This window comes from Magnolia sinica, chromosome 3 (assembly GCF_029962835.1).
Source record: "Magnolia sinica isolate HGM2019 chromosome 3, MsV1, whole genome shotgun sequence".
Classification (NCBI taxonomy): domain Eukaryota; kingdom Viridiplantae; phylum Streptophyta; class Magnoliopsida; order Magnoliales; family Magnoliaceae; genus Magnolia; species Magnolia sinica.
Genome location: NC_080575.1, coordinates 2,490,614 through 2,513,210, shown reverse-complemented (window position 1 = coordinate 2,513,210; position 22,597 = coordinate 2,490,614). Strand labels below are relative to the sequence as shown.

At 39.1% G+C, this 22,597-nt stretch overlaps 1 protein-coding gene and 1 non-coding gene across 2 annotated transcripts; both read left to right on the top strand.

Annotated features, from left to right (window-relative positions):
- Positions 1–7,507: 7,507 nt before the first annotated feature.
- On the top strand, positions 7,508–12,935 carry LOC131239273 (uncharacterized). Its single transcript, XM_058236889.1, has 4 exons — positions 7,508–7,616; positions 10,303–11,126; positions 12,000–12,158; positions 12,341–12,935. The coding sequence occupies exons 2-4, from the start codon at positions 10,308–10,310 to the stop codon at positions 12,569–12,571; spliced, it is 1,209 nt and encodes a 402-aa protein (XP_058092872.1). The 5' UTR covers positions 7,508–7,616; positions 10,303–10,307; the 3' UTR covers positions 12,572–12,935.
- A 1,401-nt stretch (positions 12,936–14,336) lies between these two features.
- On the top strand, positions 14,337–14,418 carry TRNAL-AAG (transfer RNA leucine (anticodon AAG)). Its single transcript has one exon. It is a non-coding gene; the product is annotated as a tRNA-Leu (tRNA).
- Positions 14,419–22,597: the final 8,179 nt, after the last annotated feature.

Sequence of the window (22,597 nt, the reverse complement as noted above, 5' to 3'; positions counted from 1 at the left end):
CAAATTTGCAAGATATACGGTGCATCACCCAGATGTATCATATGTGTACAGCTTCTTTAGTTCCCCAATTTTTTTTCTTTATAAACACTCTGCCTCCTCTTTTCTCTCTCATCTTTTTTCCACTTTTTCCTTATTTAATGCTCTCTCATTAGCCACGGGGTCAGTGCTTTGTGGGCCCCACCATTATGTATGTGTTTCATCCATTATGTTCATCCGTTTTTACCTATTATTTTAGGGCTTTATACCAAAAATGAGAGGGATATAAATCTCAGGTGGACCACACCACAGGAAAACAATAGTCATTGGATATGCACCATTTAAATCCTCCTAACGTCCACTGTACCATTTATTTGACATCCAATCTGTTGATTAGCTCATACAGACCCATATGAAGGGAAAAAAAAATATCATCTTGAACCAAAACTTTTATGGCCCCTGAATTTTTTTAATGGTCAACGTTAATTCATCATTGTTTCCTGTAATGTGGTCCACTTGAGATTGGGATATACCTCATTTTTGGTATTATATCATAAAATAATCTAGAAAAATAGACAAATGGCATGGATGAAACACATACATCATGGTATGGCTCTCAGAGCACCGACCACTGGCTGGCATGGGAGTAGTCAATCCATTTCCCTTCTCCGCCAACATTGACGCTGGCTGATTAGCTACGGAACTTAGCGAGTCTCGATGCTGAAGTGATGTCACGTTCGTTAGGCCCCACCATGATGAATGTGTTGCGTACACACCGTCCATTCATTTGGAAAGATCACTTTATGACATGAGACAATGAACAATGCAGATCCAAAGCTCAAATGAATCTCACCACATAAAACACTAGGGATTGAATGCCTACCCTAAAAACATCTTCAGGCCACATAAGTTTTTGATCAAGCTGATATTTGTGTTTTCCGTTATTCCATGTCCGTGTTAACTTATAAACAGGTTGGATATCAAATAGACACCATAGTGGGCCCTATAAAGGTTTCTATGGTGAGTGTCATTCTCCCCACTGTTTTCTGTGGTGGGGTTTACTTGAGCTTTGGATCTACATCATTCTTTAACTCATGCCTTAAAATGATCTCTCCAAGTGTATGAACGGTGTAGATACAACACATACATCATGGTGGGCCCTGCAGAATGTGTGACATCCCTTCGGGTTCAGTAGCTAATCGGCAACCGCAAGCGTTATGACTTATGAGCATTAACTACCGACCTTAAAATCATGCTTAATGGTTAATTTGGAATGCGCTCAATGAATTTTTTTATTAAACAAAAATTTTTACTTCAAAAATTACCCCCGACAATTTTTCTCTTTAAATTGTTTGCGCAATACAAAATCAGTTTTTAACATGTGAAACTTCTTTATTCCCAACCATGATGTATGTGTTTCATCCATTCCATTCATCCATTTTTAAAGATCATTTTAGGGCTTGACACCAAAAATGAGGGGAATATAAATCTCAGGTGGACCATACCACAGGAAACAATAGTGATTGGATATCCATCATTAAAATTCTCCTAAGGCCAATGTACTGTTTATTTGACATCCAATTTGTTGATTAGGTCATATAGACCTAGATGAATAGAAAAAACAAAGATCGGCTTGATCCAAAACTTTTATGGCCTCCAAAAAGTTTTTAATGGTCGACGTTCATTCAATACTATTTTCCAGTAATGTGGTCCACTTGAGATTGGGATATACCTCATTTTTGGTTTCATTCTATAAAATGATCTAGAAACGTAGATGGACGGCATGGATGAAACACATACATCATGCTGGGGCCCACATAGCACCGACCATCAGCCATTGGCTGGTGGCAGGGAAGTAGCCAATCGGTTTCCGCGGATGCGGATTGGATAATGATAGGTTGAGTAGCGAGACTTGCTACTGAAGTTACGTCACCAAGTTATGTGGGCCCTATCATGATGTATGTTTTGTATCCACGCTGTCCATCCATTTGGAAATATAATTTTAGGTAAAAATCTAAAGAATGACTCAAATCCAAAGCTCCAGTGGACCTCACCACAGAAAACAGTAGGGAGAGTGACACCCACCATTAAAAACTTAAATAAGCCACAAAAGTTTTTGATCAAGCTGATATGTATTTTTTCCCTTCTTTCATGTCTGTGTTAACTTGTGAACAGGTTGGATTTCAAATAAAAATCACGGTGAGCCTTAGTAAGGTTTCAACAGTAGGCATCAATCTGACCACTGTTTTTTTGTGGTGGCCAACTACATATTTGGATCTGCCTTATTCTTTAACTCATGCTCTAAATTAAATCTCCAAATAGATGAACGGTGTAGATAAAGCACATACATCATAGTGGGCCCACATACATCATAGTGGGCCCATGGAACTTGATGACATCACTTCAATAGCGAATCTCGCTAAGTAGGTTACGGATTTGTTGGTGTACCTCACACCAGCTATATAGCTGCTGTATTGACGTCAGCAAGTTACGTGAATCTCGTCATGAGGTATGTGTTATATCCAAACCATCCATCCATTTGGCGAGATCGTATTAAAGCTTGAGGCAAAAAATAAGTTGCAAAAAGTAGCGAGGGATTGAACGTCTACCATTGAAACCCTTTTTGGGTCACAGAAGTTATGGATCAATATAATTTTTCTTTTTTTCCTCTCCGTACATGTATTTGTGACCTTATGAACATATTGGATGGAAAATAAACTTAAATAGGCCACGGAAGTTTTGGATCAATATGTTTTCACTTCATCCAATTGGGAATGACCTTATAAATGGTTTGGATATCATATAAATATAAGGCGGGCCTTATTTGAAGGTTTTGCTGCTACTTGTGCTCAATCCTATACAACACATAGTGACAATCTTCCTGCTAAGAGGAATTGAGGGCCTTATGGTGATGTTTTAGTTTTTTTATTAAGTATTTTAATTTATTTGAATTAAATATAATGATTTCATTTTCATTTAATAAAAAATAATTTCTTTATAATGTAAAACATTTCTAAGTAACAGATAGGAGGAAATGTGTCAAATTAATATATTTCAAATAATTAAGTTGTTTGTTAACAAATAATTTGTTTCAAATTCAGTAGTTAATTTTAGACTTCAGCCAGGATTTCAAATTCTAGCTTTAAATTTTAAATTTAACAAACGGGGCCTTAGTCTCGTATCCAGAAGCGAATCGGCTAGTGTACCTCACATGAGCTATATAGCTTCTGTAGGTACGTGTCGTGCAAAGACAAGCGTGAGCTCCAGGTTGTACGAATGGTTCAAAGGAGATCAAAGTTACATGGGCTCCATGGTGACGTATTTATTACATGTTCATCTATTTTTAGATATCATTTTAGAGAATTATTCAAAAAATGAATCATATGGAAAGATTATCTGGACCGCGCTATAAATAGCAGCGGAGATAATGATTTTCATTGTTAAACATTTTTTAGGGCCCACTATAACATTTATCTTACATTCAATCTCTTCATAAGGTCAAAAATACCTTATGAAGAGGGAAAAAATTATCATATTGATCCGAAACTTCTATGACCCCAAAAAGGGTTTCAATGGTAGACGTTCAATCCCCAACCGGTTTTGCAGTGTGGTCAAATTGATAGTTAGATCTGTCTTATTTTTCCTCTCAAGCCTTAAGATAAGCTCGTAAAATGGATGAACGGTTTGAATATAACACATACCTTGTGAATAGACCCACATAACTTGCAGAGGTAAATACAGCAGCTATAGAGCTGGTGTGAGGTACACCAGCCAATCCGCTTCCCTTATATCCACGCTGAAACTGATACCGTACATCAGTTTCGACGGATGACTCTAGGATATGAGCCCCGAAACGCACCGTACTCAAATCTCAGGTGGACCACACCACAGGGACAATGGTGATTTACCGTTAACAATTTCTTGGAGGCCACAAAAGTTCTGGATCAAGCTAATATCTGAACGATCCGGATTGCAAATGATCATTTCGGTGGCACCTAAGAAGTTTTTAATAGTAAACGTCCAATCGCCACTGTTTCTGTGGTGTGGTCCACCTGAGACCACTTGAGATTTGGATCCATTGCCTTGTTAGACTCATAACTTAGAATGATCTAGCGAAAAGGATGTGCGGAGTGGATGTAAGATACGTACATTAAGGTGGGCCCCACCGTCAAGATCACCGACCCACGTCCAGCTTACTGCCGCCCATAGTAAAATCGAAAACAGGCAGAGGACGTGTGAGGACCAAGAATCCTGCCCACAGGACCACATGCTCTCCGTACCATACGACAGCCTGATGGGTTTCCCTACAGCTGCGTTTTAAGACAAGCGGCCTCACCCAAAACAGTGTAAGCATTTTGTATTCGCGCCGTTCATCATCATCATCATCATCATTATTATCATTATTATTATTATTATTATTAAGATCATTTTACAGTATGATCCGAAATTTAACAGATCCAAATATGTGCTCACACTGCAACCACGTGTACACGAGAAAAACTCGGGTGACGCAGCCAAAATTCTCATGTTTCTACCATACTGCATTGAAAAGTTATTAGAATGCTCATGTCACTTGATTTTGACATTCAAAGAAAATTACTTTTGACAAAATTTTACATTTAATATTCGATAGGAATTTTCTTTAATGGATTTAGTATCCCATGATATGATTTATCTAATATTTGGATCCACTTGACTTTTGGGCTGATACTATTAAATGATATGAAAAAACTATTGGACCACACGGATATGGATATATAATAAATACATCCAAGTGGCCCCATGTTAAGATCTGCACCATGTGGCCACGCGTAATCCATTACCTTGAAATAAATAAGAAGAGTAAATGGCATTTACTAGACCACAATAGTAAGAGGCAGGGTAGTATGCGAACCGAGTTAGACCGGTTAGCTCGCTCGACTAGACTCGAAAAAATCGATTTGACTTGATTCGAAACTGAGTTCTAGTCAAGTCAAGCTGATTTTTTGAGCTCAAAAAATTTTCGAACAAAGTTCAAGCTTGCCCACGCTCGACTTGAGCCGGATTGAACCCCAACTCAAATCGAGCTCGGATGAAACCAGTTCAATAACTCAGTTACTTTAATATTGATGTTACTCACCCAATCTTTGATGAAATGACTTAATGAAGTGTCGGCTGATGACAAGAAAGATATATATATGAAACAAATATCCTTTTTTTACTTTATTTTGATATTACCTGCAAGGTGTTTGATGAAATACATGTAAAACCGTCGTTACTATTTTATATATAGTGAGAATTTGAAAGTGTAATCTACGTGTTCCTACGTGAAAATGTTGTATAGGCGGACTCAGTTCAGTCTTGGCTCGAATTGGCCCGAGCTATTGACCGAATCGAGCCAAACTGGCCGGTCAGACTTAAGGACCGAGCCGAGCTGAGTTCGAGGTGATTCAACTAGTGGCCGAACCAAGTTGAGTGTGCCAAGCTCAACTCGTGTACACCTCTAGTAAGAGGTTCTATGGGGTCCATGGAGATGCCCATGACAAATCCACTGTAAGCATCGGTTTTGCAAGGTGGCCTTATAACAAAAGTAAGTAAATAAGGCTGATCCAAAACTCATGCAGGCCAAATCACATGAAATAATGGGATTTGGATACCCACCAATGGAAATTGTGGGGGCCATATAAGTTGCATTAGGATGATATTTGTGATAGCAGTTTATCTGAGTGGTAAAAAGCCTTATGAATGATTGGGATGGCATATAAACATCATGGTCCGCTCTAGAAAGGTTTCAACGGTGGACGTTTCTATTTTTACTAGTTGGCATGGTGTGGCCCACATGAATTTTGTATGTGCCTGATTTTTATATTACTATCCTACAGGGGTCTTTCAAAACCGATGGATGGAGTCCATGTGCATCTCTGCAGAACCTACAATGGGACCATAGGAGCTTCCTATGCCGGGTCACAGGCAATCCTCATCCGCAATTGATCCTTTTTCTTCACACGAGCTAGGAACGTTCAATGCGACGAGGGCCCCCCCGTTATGCATGGGTTTTATTTAAACACGTGCCGTTGAAAACATTTAGGTGTGACGTTATGAGCAATTTGGATAGCAGTTGACCATTGAAGTGGGCTCTAAAAAGGTTTCAACAGTGGATGTCATTTCACCACTGCTTCCTGTGGTGTGGTCCATTTGACCCTTGGATCTGACTCATTTTTGGACTTTACCCTAAAATGATACTAAAAAAATGAATGGACGGTGTCGATAAAACACACGCATCACGGTGGCCCCTCAGAGCCCAACGTAATCGACGTTCATAAAAAAAAAAAAAAAAAAAAAAAAGGTGCAGTCGTTTTGTTTGACACTTGACAATACTAAAGTATAGACTCTCTTGGTCAGAGTCAGAGATGGCGTTCCATGCGTTCTTTCCGTGAAAATGCCTACGTTCTTCCGTAGTACTCATCCTTTCTGCTCTACAACGTGATGATCAAACCGTTCATCATCCTTTCTATTTTAGAATACGATGATGATGATCAAACCATTCATCTAAAATCCCCCCTTGAACAAACAATATAAAAAGAAACCAAGCCCATCAGATTTTTCTCTTAATGGTTAAAAAGTGGTCTGCTAGCTCAGTGCTAGGAATTGTTTGGCAGATAAGACTTCTAGAAAACATTGATGCTTTGGACAATTTAGGATCGTTTGCACTCATGAAGTCATAAGTTGTATACTCGGCATGCATTTATTGCAATTAAACCGTTCAATTTATTGGTGGCCCACTTAAAATGCGTCTCAAATTCAACAAACAAATGTACATTAATCAGAGGGTACGATCTACATTCATTCCAATCTTATTGGTTCTGAGTGTATACGGATGAGATATAGTCCCTAGACTACCAAATAATTACACTTCAAAATCTATTCCGTTTTTTTCGTTGAAACTGAAGATTCGAAGATTGCGGTGCAAGTAATCCGCTATTTTATGATTAGATTGACCACACTGCATGACGTAACGGTGATGATCCAACCGTTGAAACCATCCTAGGGCCCACCGTGATGTTTACTTGTCATCCAACCTGTTCATGAGGTAACATAGACCTGGATGAAGGGAAAACACAAATATCAGCTTGATCACAGCTTCTGTGGGTTCCAAGAAGTTTTTAATGGTTAGCATTTAATCCCCACTGTGTGGTTTACTTGAACCTTAGATCTGCCTCACTTTTGGGATCATGCACTAAATTGAACTGGAAAAATGGATGGACGGTGTGGATGTAACCTACACTAATCCGATTTCTCAAAACTTACACTGAGAAGATAATGATGACTCTTTGGGATTTTTGACATTTGAATTTTAACCATTCACGGTTTACTTCTAATTGTCCATTAAATTTATGGTTAGGGTTGCTTGATTATTTTTATTTTTAGAGTTTATTCTCCATCCACAATGTGGCCCCAATTTGGATGGTCTGGATGGCTGTACACGAATGTCACATGTGTGGAGGACGAGTCACCACCATTTTAGAAAATGCGTTATGGACTATCATTGCAGTTGTGCAACGAGCGCTCGCTCACTATAAAAAGAACTCGCAGGATCAGATAAAATACAACCAGAAGCAGAGAGATATTCTAGTGTTTGTCAAAGAACCCCATCAAAGGAGGTACGACGACCGTACATTTCCTTATTTTAGTTTTTTTCTTTTATTGATTTCTTTTGTTTTTTCTTTTTTCTTTATCATTTTCTTTTGACATTTTTCTTAATTTATTTATATAGTTGTGGGTTTTTTTTTTTATTATATATTAAATGGATTGGGAATTTTCTGTATTTCTTTTGTAGAATCAACGGATTTTAAGAGGACCTATCTTCTTTTTTTCTTTTTTTTTTGGGCATACGTTTTCTAAGCTTTGAGTTGGTGATTTTTAACGGTTGATACAGATGCACTCAGAAATTGGACAACTGACACACTTCAAACTTAAATTGAACCGTTCATATTTCGGGGTCCACTGTAGATAGACCATAATTCAAAACTCGGTTTGGTTGAACAATCCCAACATCCGATTAATAGCATTTGTTTGCTGAATTTGAACCATTCCATACTTTTCATCTTGACCGTCCATTGAAATCCCACTTATAAGCCAGTTAGGAAATCAAATAGATTGAATTTTCGGTTTCTAGCCATGTAAACTGAGATGCACGATTTGTACGGTTTAGATTTTCGTTATCTGGGCACCATGTTCTCTTTATGCATACCTCAATCCAAACCGTCCAAATTGGGACGTGGATTGCGTGACATAGCTGCATGGTGTCAGGACTGTGGGGCATCACTCACAGTGATGCATCTGTTTCATCCAAGCATCCATCTATTTTTCAGCTCATTTAGGGCATAAACCAAAAATTAAAGCATATCCAAAGCTCGAGTGGACCACACCACTGGAAACAGTGGATAATTACGTCGACCGTTGAGTAACTCAGTAGGCTATTGTGAGCAAGGTCTGTGGGTCCCACCATGATGTGTTTTTCTTATCCACACCGTTCATCTGTTTTACCAAGTTCATTTTAGGGCATGAACCTAATATTGAAGATATCCAAAGCTCAAGTGAACCACACCACAGGGAACTATGTGAGCTGAACGCTTACTGTTGAAAACTTCTTTGCCACAGAAGTTTTGGATCAAGCTGATATTTGTGTTTTCCTTCCATCCATGTCTACGTGACCTTATGAACTGGTTGGATGACAAATAAAGATTACTGTGAGCCCTGGGAAAGTGTCAACGATGGATGATATTATCCTCACTGTTTTCTGTGGTGTGGCCCACTTGAACTTTAGATATGTTTTAATTTTAGATTCACTCACTAAAATAAGCTGATAATATGGATGGACAATGTAGATAAGACGCATATATCATGGTTGGCTCTACCGAGTTTATTTATAGTGTACTGAGTTACTGCATTATGCTTTCATTCAGATGATAGGGTCACACAAACTTAGATGAAGGGAAAAGACAAATATTAGTTTGATTAAAAAAAAAAAACTTCAATGGCCCTAATAAATTTTCAACCACAGGCATTCAATCCTCCCCGTTTCTTGTGGTGGGGCCACGGGGCTTTGGATATGCTTCAATTTTGGGTTCTTCCCTTAAATGAGGTGGAAAATGGATAGATGACATAGATTAAACAGATGCATCATTGATGCAAGAATGAACATAACAAGACTAAGAAGAAGTTTAAGAATTAAACTATAATTAAAACTCCCTAAAATTCATAACTTACTCTAAATAGTAAAAACTGAATTAAACACAGAATTTGGCCGTCGACATGATGGAATCTTGCAAATTTAGCATAAGCAACACGGCATAGCCAAGTTGGTTTCCTAAAGTAGCTCGTCCTACCCCAAAATCATATATGGTACGTCGAGTAACTCATTCCGGTTTGCAAGATATGCCTGTTTTAAGATTCTGACGGTCTTAATGACTTCTGCGTCTGATTAGGCCTTCTCTGATCCATCTTGGACATGAAAGTGTCCGTGACCCACTCTACAACAATCATGGTGGGTGCCACCGAGTCTTTTTTTTTTTTTTTTTAAAGGCAAGAATATCATTCATCGAAGGAACAACCAAGAAAAAAAAAATACAAACAAAACAAAACAAAAGAAAGCCCAAACTGCCAATTCCCTTACAGAGCGATTAAGAAGCTCAATCTCTAAAGAAACTAAAACGCTCAAAAACACCCCCCCGTCAACACTGAATTATTTCTAAAGTAACGGTTATTTCGTTTTGCTCCCAGAGCCAAAAACACCGCAAGAAGAATAACACGCTTTCTTTTACCCACCGCTCCCCCAGCTTTCCCATGCCAATTACTGAGGAGAGCTTCCATGGAACTTGGCATAGCCCAAGAGACTCCAGCTAGATGCCCAGTTAATCTAACACCCAACTAATCCAAAAAATTCAGATTGAATGGATGATTATAGCTGTCCACTCTGTAGGCACTTGCTTTCTAGTTCAAATCCCTTGACACTCACAAGTTTATAACCAAGGATACATATTTAATGGGATTGTGAAGATAGTTAGGATAAGATCATCCAATGGCTTAGATTTTTTGGAGTACAACACTCCAAGGATGTCGCGCGTCATATGAACGATTTTGATTTCCATGAGCCCCACATGTACAGTTTCTTGGGCTGAGCATGTCTCATCTAAACATTGTATATTTCCTTTCTTCAAAGTATGCATTTTTTTTTCTCTCTCTAAAATGTTTCTTTGACAATATGCTTGCATTTTTCACTAGAATCTGTAGTCTTTTAGGTAGAGATTGACAGTCTTTTTTCTTTTTTCTTTTTCTAAATTGTAGCAAAAATGAAATACTCTTCTCAATGGTGGATGCTATCATTAGCAATTCTACTTTTAACCGTATCCGTTCATTCCTCGCGAACTCTTCTGAAAAATGAAAATGGGGTGAAAACTGCCATCTTTCTATCCCCTGCATTCGTTCTAGGACCAGGATCCGTGTCGAACAAAGAGTACCTCAATGTCGACTTCCCAAGAGGCCACATTGCTCTCAAGGACTTCAATGGTGAAGTGATCGATGAGGCGGGGAATCCTATCCCACTTTATGAGACTTATCTCCACCATTGGGTCCTGGCTAGATACTATAGTAACTCTTCAGCTGTGGATACGAATATCACCTTTGTGAGGAATGCTGGAGTTTGCCAGGGAGATGTGCTTGGGCAGTACTATGGGCTTGGATCAGAAACGCGACGGACTTCCACACACGTGCCGGACCCTTACGGTGTAGAAGTCGGGAATCCTGCTGAAATTCCAAATGGGTATGTGGAGAGGTGGTATCTGAATGTCCATGCAATTGATACGCGGGGTGTGGTTGATCGAATGGGGTGCGCCGAGTGTAGGTGCAATCTTTATAATGTGACGAAGGATGGAAGTGGTAGTCCTTTGCCAAAGGATTACATTGGTGGTCTTCGTTGTTGCTATGATCAGACACAGTGTAGGTTGAGAGAAAGCTTTGAGGATGTGAAGAGAAAGCTGTACTTGAGATACACTGTGAAGTGGGTCGACTGGCATGATAGCATTGTGCCTGTTAAGATATACATATTCGATGTAACGGATTCTGGGAAGAGAACAAATTCAACCAGTGAAAATGATCGACTCGGTTGCAAGGTATATATCTTTCTTACTTTCCACTACACTCAGACAAAACTTGTGTGTATGATCCACACCATCAGATAGACCCACCTTGTACGTGTCGTACGTGTCCTCCTAACAGGCCCATCTTTTTTGTTTTTGTTTTAATTATTGCCAGAAGACCGTTTTTTAAAGTGAATATAGTTATTTTCACAAAGAGACCTATAAGATTTTGGGCAGGCCCTCGCCACAAAAAAAAAAAGAAAAGAAAAAAAGAAAAAAAAGAACGACGGGCCTTGCCTGTCATATCCCCCACAATGTACTCAATTACATATAACACTCTCTCATGTTTCCCACACCTATTCTATTAGGGGTAAATTTCCTCTAATGGCAGGAAGAAGCTCGGCAAAATAAACAGCCGCTTTGTCTGCAATTCACTACCCCATCTCACTGGACCATCCAACAAAGCCTCTCTGCTCAAACGAAATCTTTATATTAACCCGACGCATGAACAAATCAACCCAGCTCCACCAGTACCACATCATCTACATGGACATGGGCCTGCCATTCAGGATATCAATCACAACCATAGAATTACTCTCCACTTCCACTTTCATGAACCCAGTCCATGCATAGCTCTAGCCCCTCGACCAGAGCTAATTTAACTTCTGCGTGAGTATGAGATCCCAAACCGTAACCTAAAGAAAACGCTAAAGAAAGCTTCCATCTCAGTCCCTACTCACTCCCCCTGAAAGTCCCGGAATAGGCCCATCTTGTTATCAGATGGGCCACACAAATGTTAAATGGTCAATCTCTTTCATGACACTGATCATAACAGAAAATTCATATGGTTGGGTTTCTGAAATCTTTCTTGATGTAACATTAATAGTAATTGATTGCTTGATCCAGGTCGAATATGACGTTGAGCCGTGTGGTGCGGCAGACATGGGCAAAAGCCATTGTGTAGATTCCAAAAAGATGAGCATCGTCATGCCTCGTGGGGGCGATGTTATCTATGGGGTGGCCCACCAGCATTGGGGTGGAGTTGGTTCAACTCTTCATGGACAGGTGCTGAAAAAAAAAACAACATATTTTTCCTTGTTTATAATCCATTAAAATATTTCCCCCCTTTATGATTTTCATGCCATATTTTTTAACTTACGTATTCCATGTAAGAAATGTTTGAAGAATCCTATCTCCAATGAATTATCTGACTTTTGTTTTCACATGGTTTGTATGAATTGAATCAGGATGGCAGAGTTATATGCTCTTCAATACCAATCTATGGAAACGGGAAAGAAGCAGGGAATGAGGATGGCTATATTGTTGGGATGTCCACTTGCTATCCGAAGCCAGGGTCTGTTAAGATCTCAGATGGAGAGGTTTTGACTCTCAAATCGAATTATAGTAGCAGCCAAATACATACTGGAGTCATGGGCCTCTTCTACATCTTAGTAGCAGATCTGCCATTGAAGAATTGATTAGTCCCCATGCGTATGGATTAGACGTGTGGAGGAAGTCACGTGAAAGGAATTCTCTCCTTCTCTACTTCCACTTCTCCTACTTCCTCTCTGCTTCTACTCTCCCACTCTTCTACTTTTGTTAAAAATTTTGATTCTAAAAATAAGAAAAGCTATTTTCCCTTGTCTTGTGGTTTTGGTGTTGGGTTTAGTTCCACTTTGAAAAGGAGATGGGAAACTTAGGCTTTTATATTAGACTTTGGCTTATTATTTGTATTGGGTTTGTTATCTTCAAGGGTGTTGTCATGCCCATGCATGCATGGGTAGAGTGTTGTTATGCACCAATAAATAATTAATGAGCAGGTATGAGTCAATTTGTCATTAATGCGTTACTCATATGCGCCAACGACCATTCCTTATTTCTTTATAAAGGCTTCTCATTTCTTATTTTACATAGATAGAAAAATCTCTCTCCTCTTCTCTCTAGTTTCTTCTCTGAGTTTTCTTTCTACATTCTTTTATTTGGGAAAATCAATAAGAGCAAGCTTAGATTCGTGTGACTAAGATTGTGCATGCACCTAATCAAAGCTATTCATCAAGAATGAGAGTTTTTTATATCCCAAGGGGTAGAGTTGTTGAAACTCAGTTCATCAAGGATCTTCCTTGTGGGGGAATATTTGTCTTTAAGATAGCTATTGCAACGTGCCTCAGCTATCCAGATAATATTTCTATTATTTCTTGTCTACAATATTTCAATTCTCTGCCTTTTCTCTTTATTAGTACTACTAATTTAAAGATATATTTCTCTCTCAAAATCTCAATATCTATGGCAACTATTTTTGAGAATTATAGAATTGACATTTTTTTTAAAAAAAATAATAATAATAATTTCAAGAGATGTCATTGGAAAATGAAATTCTATCTCACCATCCTCAAGTCGATCTATGCCATCAAAGATCATACCCATCACTTGAGTCAAATAAACCAGCAATATTTTTTGAACAATCCAAATAGAAAAAGATAACTATTAGTGCCAAAATTATAATCTCAATGCGATGACTAACAATAACTATGATATTTATTTCATTGTTTGCTGGCCAGAGAACTGTGTGACTACCTCAAAAAGAAATTCATAACAACGGTTGCGGAACAGAAAAAATATGTAGTCAATAACGATATTGATTTTAAGATAGTAGACGGTAAGTATGTAATAAATCAGGTATATGATTTACAAAAACATTACTAATGAAGTTTCATCCAAATGTATGATGATCGATGAGGCTTTTTAAGCTGCTATAATAATTGAAAAACTTTCACCACCCTGGAAGGAATATTAAGAGAAAAGATGTGAGTTTGAATAACTCCATCCTTCACATATGGATAACTCCAAGAAAGTTCTATGGTCGTGTGAACACCTGCATGCGTTTGTATGATCACCTCTCTCCCTCACACACATTATTTTCCGAATTTCTTCGACAATGTCTTATCATTACATTGACTTATGTAAGATGTCAATTATCTCCGTCTATTAGTGGGTGCGTGGTCTTTTATTCTTCCTACCTTGTGTTCACATTGCATTGAATGCTTTTCAATGAAGAAAATGACCCAAATGCGAATGCCCTATTTGCAATGATGGACTAACCCTTGAATATCCATTCAGATTGTTTCAGTTCCAACTTAAAACTTTGTAAAGTTCACCCACATATTGGAACATTTGTAACCTTGTAACGACATCAAGTGTTTGGATTAAAAAAAATATGATATTTATTATATATTTTTTCATTAAGTTGAGATGGCCAAGTTGGTCTAAGGCGCCAGATTAAGGTTCTGGTCCCAAAAGGGCATGGGTTTAAATCCCACTCTCAACAAATTACTTATTGGGCATTTTTTTTTTTGGGCCCACTAATTGACACATTGTTATTTTTTTTTGGCCCACTAATTGGATGGCTAGGCACATTACCTATCATTATTATTCTTATTTTCAAGAAATGAAAAACATTTTGAAAAGACCCCTCGAATTGAAGACATAAACAAAAAGCTAAATTTATGAAGGGCTGCTTAAAAATCTAGGATTCAGGATATTGAATTCTCACCGTTAAAGCAATTATAGACTACTATTAAAATACTAAGTGATTAACTATCAAAATTCAACAAACAAATGTATATTAATTAAAGGGTACGATCATTCGATTAATCTGATGTTCTGGGTTATGAAATATCTTTGGTGGGCCATGATTTGTCAGGGGTTATCTAAGGAACATGCACGCCATGCTTCTGGCTCCAAATGGATGAACACAGTCCGTAGACTACCAAATAACTCCACGTGGGAGTTTATTCCCTTTTTGGTGAAAACTTTTTTTTTTTCTTTTTTTTTTTTAACAAGCACACACACCCCCACACACCCACGCCATAGTGGGATTTCAACACCTATGGATACTCGAACCCTTGACCGGGTGTTAAAACTCCTGAGAGTCTACCACCCCAGCAAGAGCCGTTTTTGGTGAAAACTCGAAACACGTAGCCCACTCTTTTATGATTAGATTGACGAGTAACGTGTGGGCCCCACTAATCTAACCCGATGAAATCCTATTTTTAATGATTAGATTGACCAATAACGTGTGGGCCCCAATAATCTAACCCGATGAAACTGATTTAGACAGTTGGACTTGGCCGACAATACCACATGTGGCCAACCATTTGATCGATTGATGGTTACAACCATTCAACGCGTTTGATCTTTGGGTTATAATGTATCCACAACTGACCCATGATTTGGACGGTCTAAATTGGCTGTGCGTGCATGCGACGTAAAGACATTACCTATCGCATTTATATACTATTCGAGTCGTGTATTCACGAACAAACGGACAGAGCAGTCGGTTTCATTGATTAGTAATACTGTAATATGACTACCGTGTGCGTTGCCAACCACCTAGGCGTGCATGTTTTAACTACACGTGGCATATATAATGCAAATTCATACTGATGGGATACCTCCAACCATCCATTTTTCCTTGGAATTAAAGGGTAGGAACAAGCCAAGATGGTCAGATCTCTCTCTCTCTCTCTCTCTCCAGAGTAATGCATGGGAAACGGCTTAGGTGGGTCCCATTATGGTGTTAATGTAAAATCAACCCCAACCATCAAGTATGTCACTCCACCTTAGATAGGTCTCAAAATTTATCCCCACCCGTAGTTCAAGAGGACAATACGATTGGAAATTAGAGTACGTGGAAAGGTTCACCCTCCAAACAGTCCCCCTTTAAGTGGCTCAAATGTATCATAGATAGAACCTGATTTTTGGAACCTAGGCTTACTTTTGGTGTGACATCTACTGGTTGGAATAGATTTTACGGTTTCATCATGATGGAGCCTGTAAAAATCAAGGGTGGATCTCTCTCTCCTAATTATTCTTATTGGTGTGGCCCATCTGCATCATGGGTTAGCCTGATTTATTGGATATAGGCTTATTAATTGATTACACATCTAATGATCAGATTGGATCTCACACACATATCAGAGTAGGCTATAAAAAATAAAATCAGGAGTGAGAGTCCGTGTGATACCTGCTTCCAAAACACCCTAAACACCTCTATCAGGCGTAATTTAAGGTGGCAGTTAATGCTCTCGTGGATTAGCCGCTGAACCCGACAGTAACTCGCTAATGAATTGATATCAACACGTTTTGTGGGTCCCACTGTATGTGTTGTATCCACACCGTTTATCCATTTGGAGAGATCATTTTAGGGCATGAGCCAAAGGATGAGGTAGATCCAAAGCCCAAGTGAAGCCCACCACAGAAAAAAGTGGGGATAATGATGCCCATCGTTGAAACTTCACGGGGCCCACCATGATGTCTATTTGAGATCCAACCTGTTTATAAGTTAACAAAAACATGGAATGAGAGAAATAAAAGTGGGCCACATCACTGTAAATAGTGGTGATTGACTTTTAGAAACTTCTTAGGGCCATAAAAGTTTTGGATCAAGCTGATATTTGTGTTTTCCTTTAATCCATGTCAGTGTGACCTTATCAACTGGTTTGGAGGGCTAAAAAAACAGTACAATAGGCCTTCGGAAAATTTTAATGGTGGGTATTCAATGTCTACTCATTTATGTGATGTGGTCTACTTAAATTTTGAATCTACTTTATTTTTGGGATCATATTCTGGATGTATAAAAACTGATGGATGGCGTGGATATTAGGAGTATACATGAAGGTGGGTCACACGGTCAGGTAATCACCCTACTGCTTTGTTACAAGGTTGCACTTATTCACTCCCCTATTAAGATCGGGAACGTCCGACATTTATTGGAACCCCATCAAATAGGTCCACCTTTTGGGTGCGGATTAGATACTGACAAGGTCAGTATCCAAATGGGTACTGAAGTGGCGTCACCAAGCTCTGGTGGTCCTTACTCATACCCGGCTGGTAGACTCTCAGGAGTTTCAACACCGGGTCAAGGGTTCGAGTACCCACCAGTGGTGAAATCCCATGGCATGTGTGTGTGGGGTGTGTGTGCGTGTGTAAGCGTGTGTGTGGGGTGTGTGTGTGCGCGTGTTAAAAAAAATTAAAAAAATAAAAAATAAAAAAAAAAGCTCTATGGGCCACACCATGATGCATGTGTTATATCCATGTCGTCCATTCATTTGGAGAGATCGTTTGATGGCATGATAAAAATAAGGAGATAGATCTAAAGTTCAAGTGGACCCTGCCCTAGAAAACAGTGGGGACAATGACTTCCACCATTCAAAACTTCTTAATGGCGATAGAAGTTTCCGATCAAGCTTATATTTTTGTTTTCACTTCATCTATCGCTATGTTCATTTATAAATAGGTTGGATCTAAAAAATACATCATGGTAGGCCCTATAAATGTTTCAACGATGGGTATGACTTATCCCACGGTTTTCTGTGGTGGGTCCACTTGAACTTTAGATCTATATAATTCTTTTTCTAATTCCATGGACAGTATGGATACAACACATGCATCATGGTGGGGTCCACGGATCTTGGTGATGTCACTTCAGTAGCCATTTGGCTACTGACCTTATCAGTATCTAATCGGTGCCCCTAATTTTTATGTTTGCGTGATGCGTGCCAGGATATCTACTCCTATCATTGGATGTGTAATCCTGTGCAGGTCCAAAGCCAAAAAATCAGGCTGATATGTGATTTAAGTGGGCCATACTAATAGAAACAGTTGAGAGAGACATCCACCCTTGATTGTTACCAGTCTCACCGTGATGAACATGTGAAATCCATTCCGACCACTGGAATCCACACCAGATTCTAAGCCTGATGGCTAAAATGAAGGCTCATAAATTATTCAAGTGGACCATACCAAGGGAAACAATCTCCACTGTAAGCATTCCTTGTAGATTGTTTTTAATCGTGTGGTATATCTAAACCATTGATGATGCTGATTTAAGGGCCCTTCGTGTAACATTAGGTAACTTAGCTAATGACGGAGGTGGATTTTACATGAACACTATGGTGGGGCCATCCCAAGCCAGTAGTTTCTTTTCCTCATTAAAGTATCTTTTGCATCGGCATCATTCATTGACATTAATTAAAACTAGTTGGACGGTCCAACTAGTTGTGCGTGCGCATTACTCTCACACACACATATATAGAAAGGTCTTCCAAATTGTGATATTTCCTGTTCATTGCCTAGAAAAAATCTACTGTATGTCTGTATCGATGTTGCGGTGAATGTGACTGGTTACAAGTGTTTAATAAATGGTGCTGGAAAGGGAAAGTATCTAATGTTGTTTCCCATGCACAGCACACCTAAAGCCACAGATATAGCTCAGTTGTACAGGATCTGCACCGTTCATCAGAAGGGACCCACCCTGGAGATGGCATAGACAAAAGGTAACTTTAATCTTTTGGTCACAAGTATGAAATTGGTTCTCCAAAAATGAACGAATGAAAACAAAAATAGATAGTAACCAATGCTCAGGCCAAGGCATGTAGTGATGGGTCCATTGAAAAGTTTAGATACAACGCAGCGTATATCTTTAAAAATACCTTTTTAATCTAAGCCTTTGAATGGAGAGGAATTATGTCAAACCTCCAGCTAAGGCTGTGTACAATATCATCGAACCTAGAGTATAGACAATTGGGCCCACAGACCAGTGATCTAGACCGTTATTCCAATGGGGCTCAATTGAAGCTTAGTATGTAGTCTTTTAACGGTTAAATATGAACCGTTGCTGTACTTTCTTTCAAACAATTTATTTGTAGGCCATTGATCAAAAGAATTTTTATTTCTTCATGTTCAACGGTCTATGTCATTGATCTGTATGTCCCATCTATCCAGTCAGCGGATTAGGTGAGACTCGGGATCCAATGAGGTGGGTTGGACGCCTGACTGTGGGGCTCACAGTGATGTATGTGTATTAAATCCACACCGTCCAACCGTTTTGAAGGCTCATTTTAACACATAATCCAAAAAATGAAGCTGATTCAAATCATGAGTGGACCATACCACAGGAAATAGTAGTAATTGAATCCCCACCATTAAAAACTTCATGGGGCCACCGGAATGTTTATTTGGCATCCAACCTGTTGATAAGGTCAAAATTTTCTGGATGAGTAGACTAGATAAATATCAACCTGATCCAAAACTTTTGTGGCCCACGAGAAGTTTTCAGTAATCGAATACCACTGTTTCCTATATTATGGTCCACCTCATATTTGGATTTTTTTCGGATAATGCCTTAAAATGAGCTTTCAATGCGGATGAACGGCCTGGATGTAGTCATATACATCACAGTGGGCTCCACAGTCAGGGGTCCCACCCACCTCGGTGGATCAGGGATCTCGCCTTATCTGCTCCCATCTATGCAAGCTGGCTTTGCTTGCAGGAGAGTTTGCATGCCCACCTCACCACCATCCATCATGACGAGGGCGCTGACCTCATAAACAAACGTAAGTTGCACACGTGGCATAAAATAAACCTCAGACGAGACTTTCCAGAATGTGGCCCCACTACATGTTACAAATGGAAAGGGATTGGCTAGTCCCCTGCCACCAGCCAATGGCTGATGGTCGGTGCTCTGTGGGCCCCACCATGATGTATGTGTTTCATCCATGCCGTCCATCTATTTTTCCAGATCATTTTATGATATGAGAGAAAAAATGAGGTATATCCCAATCTCAAGTGGACCACGTTACAGTAAAGAGCGTTGAATGAGCGTTGACAATTAAAAACATTTTGGGGGCTATAAAAGTTTTGAATCAAGCTAATATTTGTGTTTTCCCTTCATGTAGGCCTGTATGATCTAATCAACAGATTGGATGTCAAATAAACAGTACGGTAGGCCTTAGGAGGATTTTAACGGTGGATATCTAATCACTTTTTTCCTGTGGTGTGGTCCACCTGAGATTTATATACCTTTAATTTTTTGCATAAAGCCTTAAAATGATCTTTTAAAATGGATGAACGGAATGGATGAAATACATACATCATGGTGGGTCCCACAGACACCGACAACCAGCCACCGGGCCAGTGGCAGGGGGAGTAGCCAATCCGTTCCCATTACAAATACTTCAAAAGTTAGCCCGAAACTATGATCAAACTGGATTCGCCCAAATAGACGGTTTAAATGGAAAATAGCTGAACGGTTCAAATTCAGCAAGTAAATGTACATCTAAGAGATCCAAACCGTTTGTATGAGGAGCATCAAAGTATACGACGAAAAAACCAAATATTTCCCTGTCGGAGGATCCTCGGTCGATATTACTTGGCCTTCCCTCCTTTCAATGTGATCCGTTTGTCTGTTTTCTATTTTAACCGTATAGTTTTTGAAACATCATTGTTGGGTGAGGATTCATTCTCTCACAGTAATTTCTGGTGCATGGACCATCCACAGGTGGACCCCTGATTCTAACTGTTTGGATCAATGAATCATGGGCCCCACTTGGCCCATCCGTACGGAGTGAAAATCAAACCGTATTGGACGTCTTTATCGCGAAAGTCTACGTTCATACTCGATAGTCACGGCAACCACGGCGGCCGTGTATTTCATTTAGCTGACGTAAGACATGACGTATGCCTTGACATTGACACGTTCACGTCGGATGTGACCCGAGGATGTGGACCGCCGAATCGGATTGGCTACTCCCCTGCCACAGCCGATGGCTGGTTGTTGGTGCTCTGTGGGCCCCACCATGATGAATGTGTTTCATCCATGCCTTCTATCTGTTTTTATAGATCATTTTATGATATAAGACCAAAAATTCGATATATGCAAATCTCAAGTGGAACACATTAAAGGAAACATTTTTAATGAACATCAATCATTAAAAACTTTCTGGGGCCATAAAGGTTTTGGATCAAGCTTATCTTTGTTTTTCTCCTTTCATCTGCGTCTGTATGAACTAATCAACAGTTTGGATGTCAAATAAATAGTCCAGTGGGCCTTACGATGATTTTAACGGTGGATATCCAATCACTATTGTTTTCCTGTGGTGTGATCCACTTGAGATTTATATCCCTCTCATTTTTTATATCAAGCCGTTAAAACTGAATGAACGGCATGTACGAAACACATACACCATGGTGGGCCCACAGAGCACCGACCATCAGCCACCGGGCTGGTGGCAGGGGAGTAGCCAATCCGTGTCCGTGGATTGCCTGCTGACAGTGCTGGGTGGGCCTGCAATGCCCTGACATTGATACGTCCGCGCGGAATCGGATTGGCCACTCGCATGACACAGCTCCGTGCACCGTGGGTACTATCATGATTAATGTATTTCATCCATTCCCTTCATCCATTTTTAAAGATCATTTTAAGGCTTGATCCCAAAAATGAGAGGGATATAAATCTCAGGTGGACCACACTACATGAAAACAATAGTGATTGGATATTCACCATTAAAATCCTCCTAAGGTCCACTATACTGTTTATTTGACAGCCAGTCGGTTGATTAGGTCATACAGCCCAGATGAAGGGAAAAAAGAAAACTCAGCTTGATCTAAAACTTTCATAGCCTGGAAATGTTTTGAATGTTTGACGCTAATTCAACACTGCTTCATGTAATGTGGTTCACTTGAGATTGGGATATATCTCATTATTGGTCTCATACTGTAAAATGATGTGTAAAAATAAATGGATGACATGGATAAAACACATACATCATAGTAGGGCTAGTAGATGGTGTTAGGGGGAGTAGCCAATTCGGTGCGTTCGTACATATATCGTTTTAGGAAATAAAACAAAAATAAGACACATCCAAACCTAAGTGGACCATGCCACAAGAAAAGAAAACAATGATAATTAGAGGCTCCATTTAAAAACGTCTTAACGCTCACGGCAATGTTTATTTTCTTTCCATGTGATCTGTTAATTAGATAATACGGATTTAAATGAAAGTAAAACATAAATATAAGCTTCCTATAAAACTTTTGTAGCTCTCAAAAAAATTTTAACGGTGGAAGTTTAATCTATTTATTTTTCCGACTAGTACTCTAAAATTATATGGAAAATGGAATAAACACCTGCCAGCTTGCTGATGTTGAATTACATGGAAAATGGAGTAAACACCTGCCAGCTTGCTGATGTTGAAACCCTATGACTCTATCATGATACAGTGTTTCGTTTCCTTCTGTGTATCTATTTTACTTGTTTATTTTATGGCACAAACTTAAAAATGAAGCAAATTAAAGTCTTAGGTAACCATATCAAAGGAAACGGATTCCTGCTCTTAAAAAATTATTAGACTTCAATATAATGTTTATCTGTCATCCAACTTATTAATTGAATCACTGACGCAGTAATAGATGAATGTGATGAGGTCAATCACCGTCTTCCTTAGAAATAACTAAGCTTTATTAGACTCCTCACAGAGACTAATAAATTCATAATTTGATTAATAAATGAAATAAATGAATTTACAACCCTTTAAATAGAGATATCAAGCAATGAGAGAGATATCAGAAACAAACTATAACTAAAACTCTTAAAATTCCGCCAAAAATAGTAGGTGTCCTATTTGGCTTCACCAAGCTGTTCTCCTAATTATTATAAGCTCTTTTTA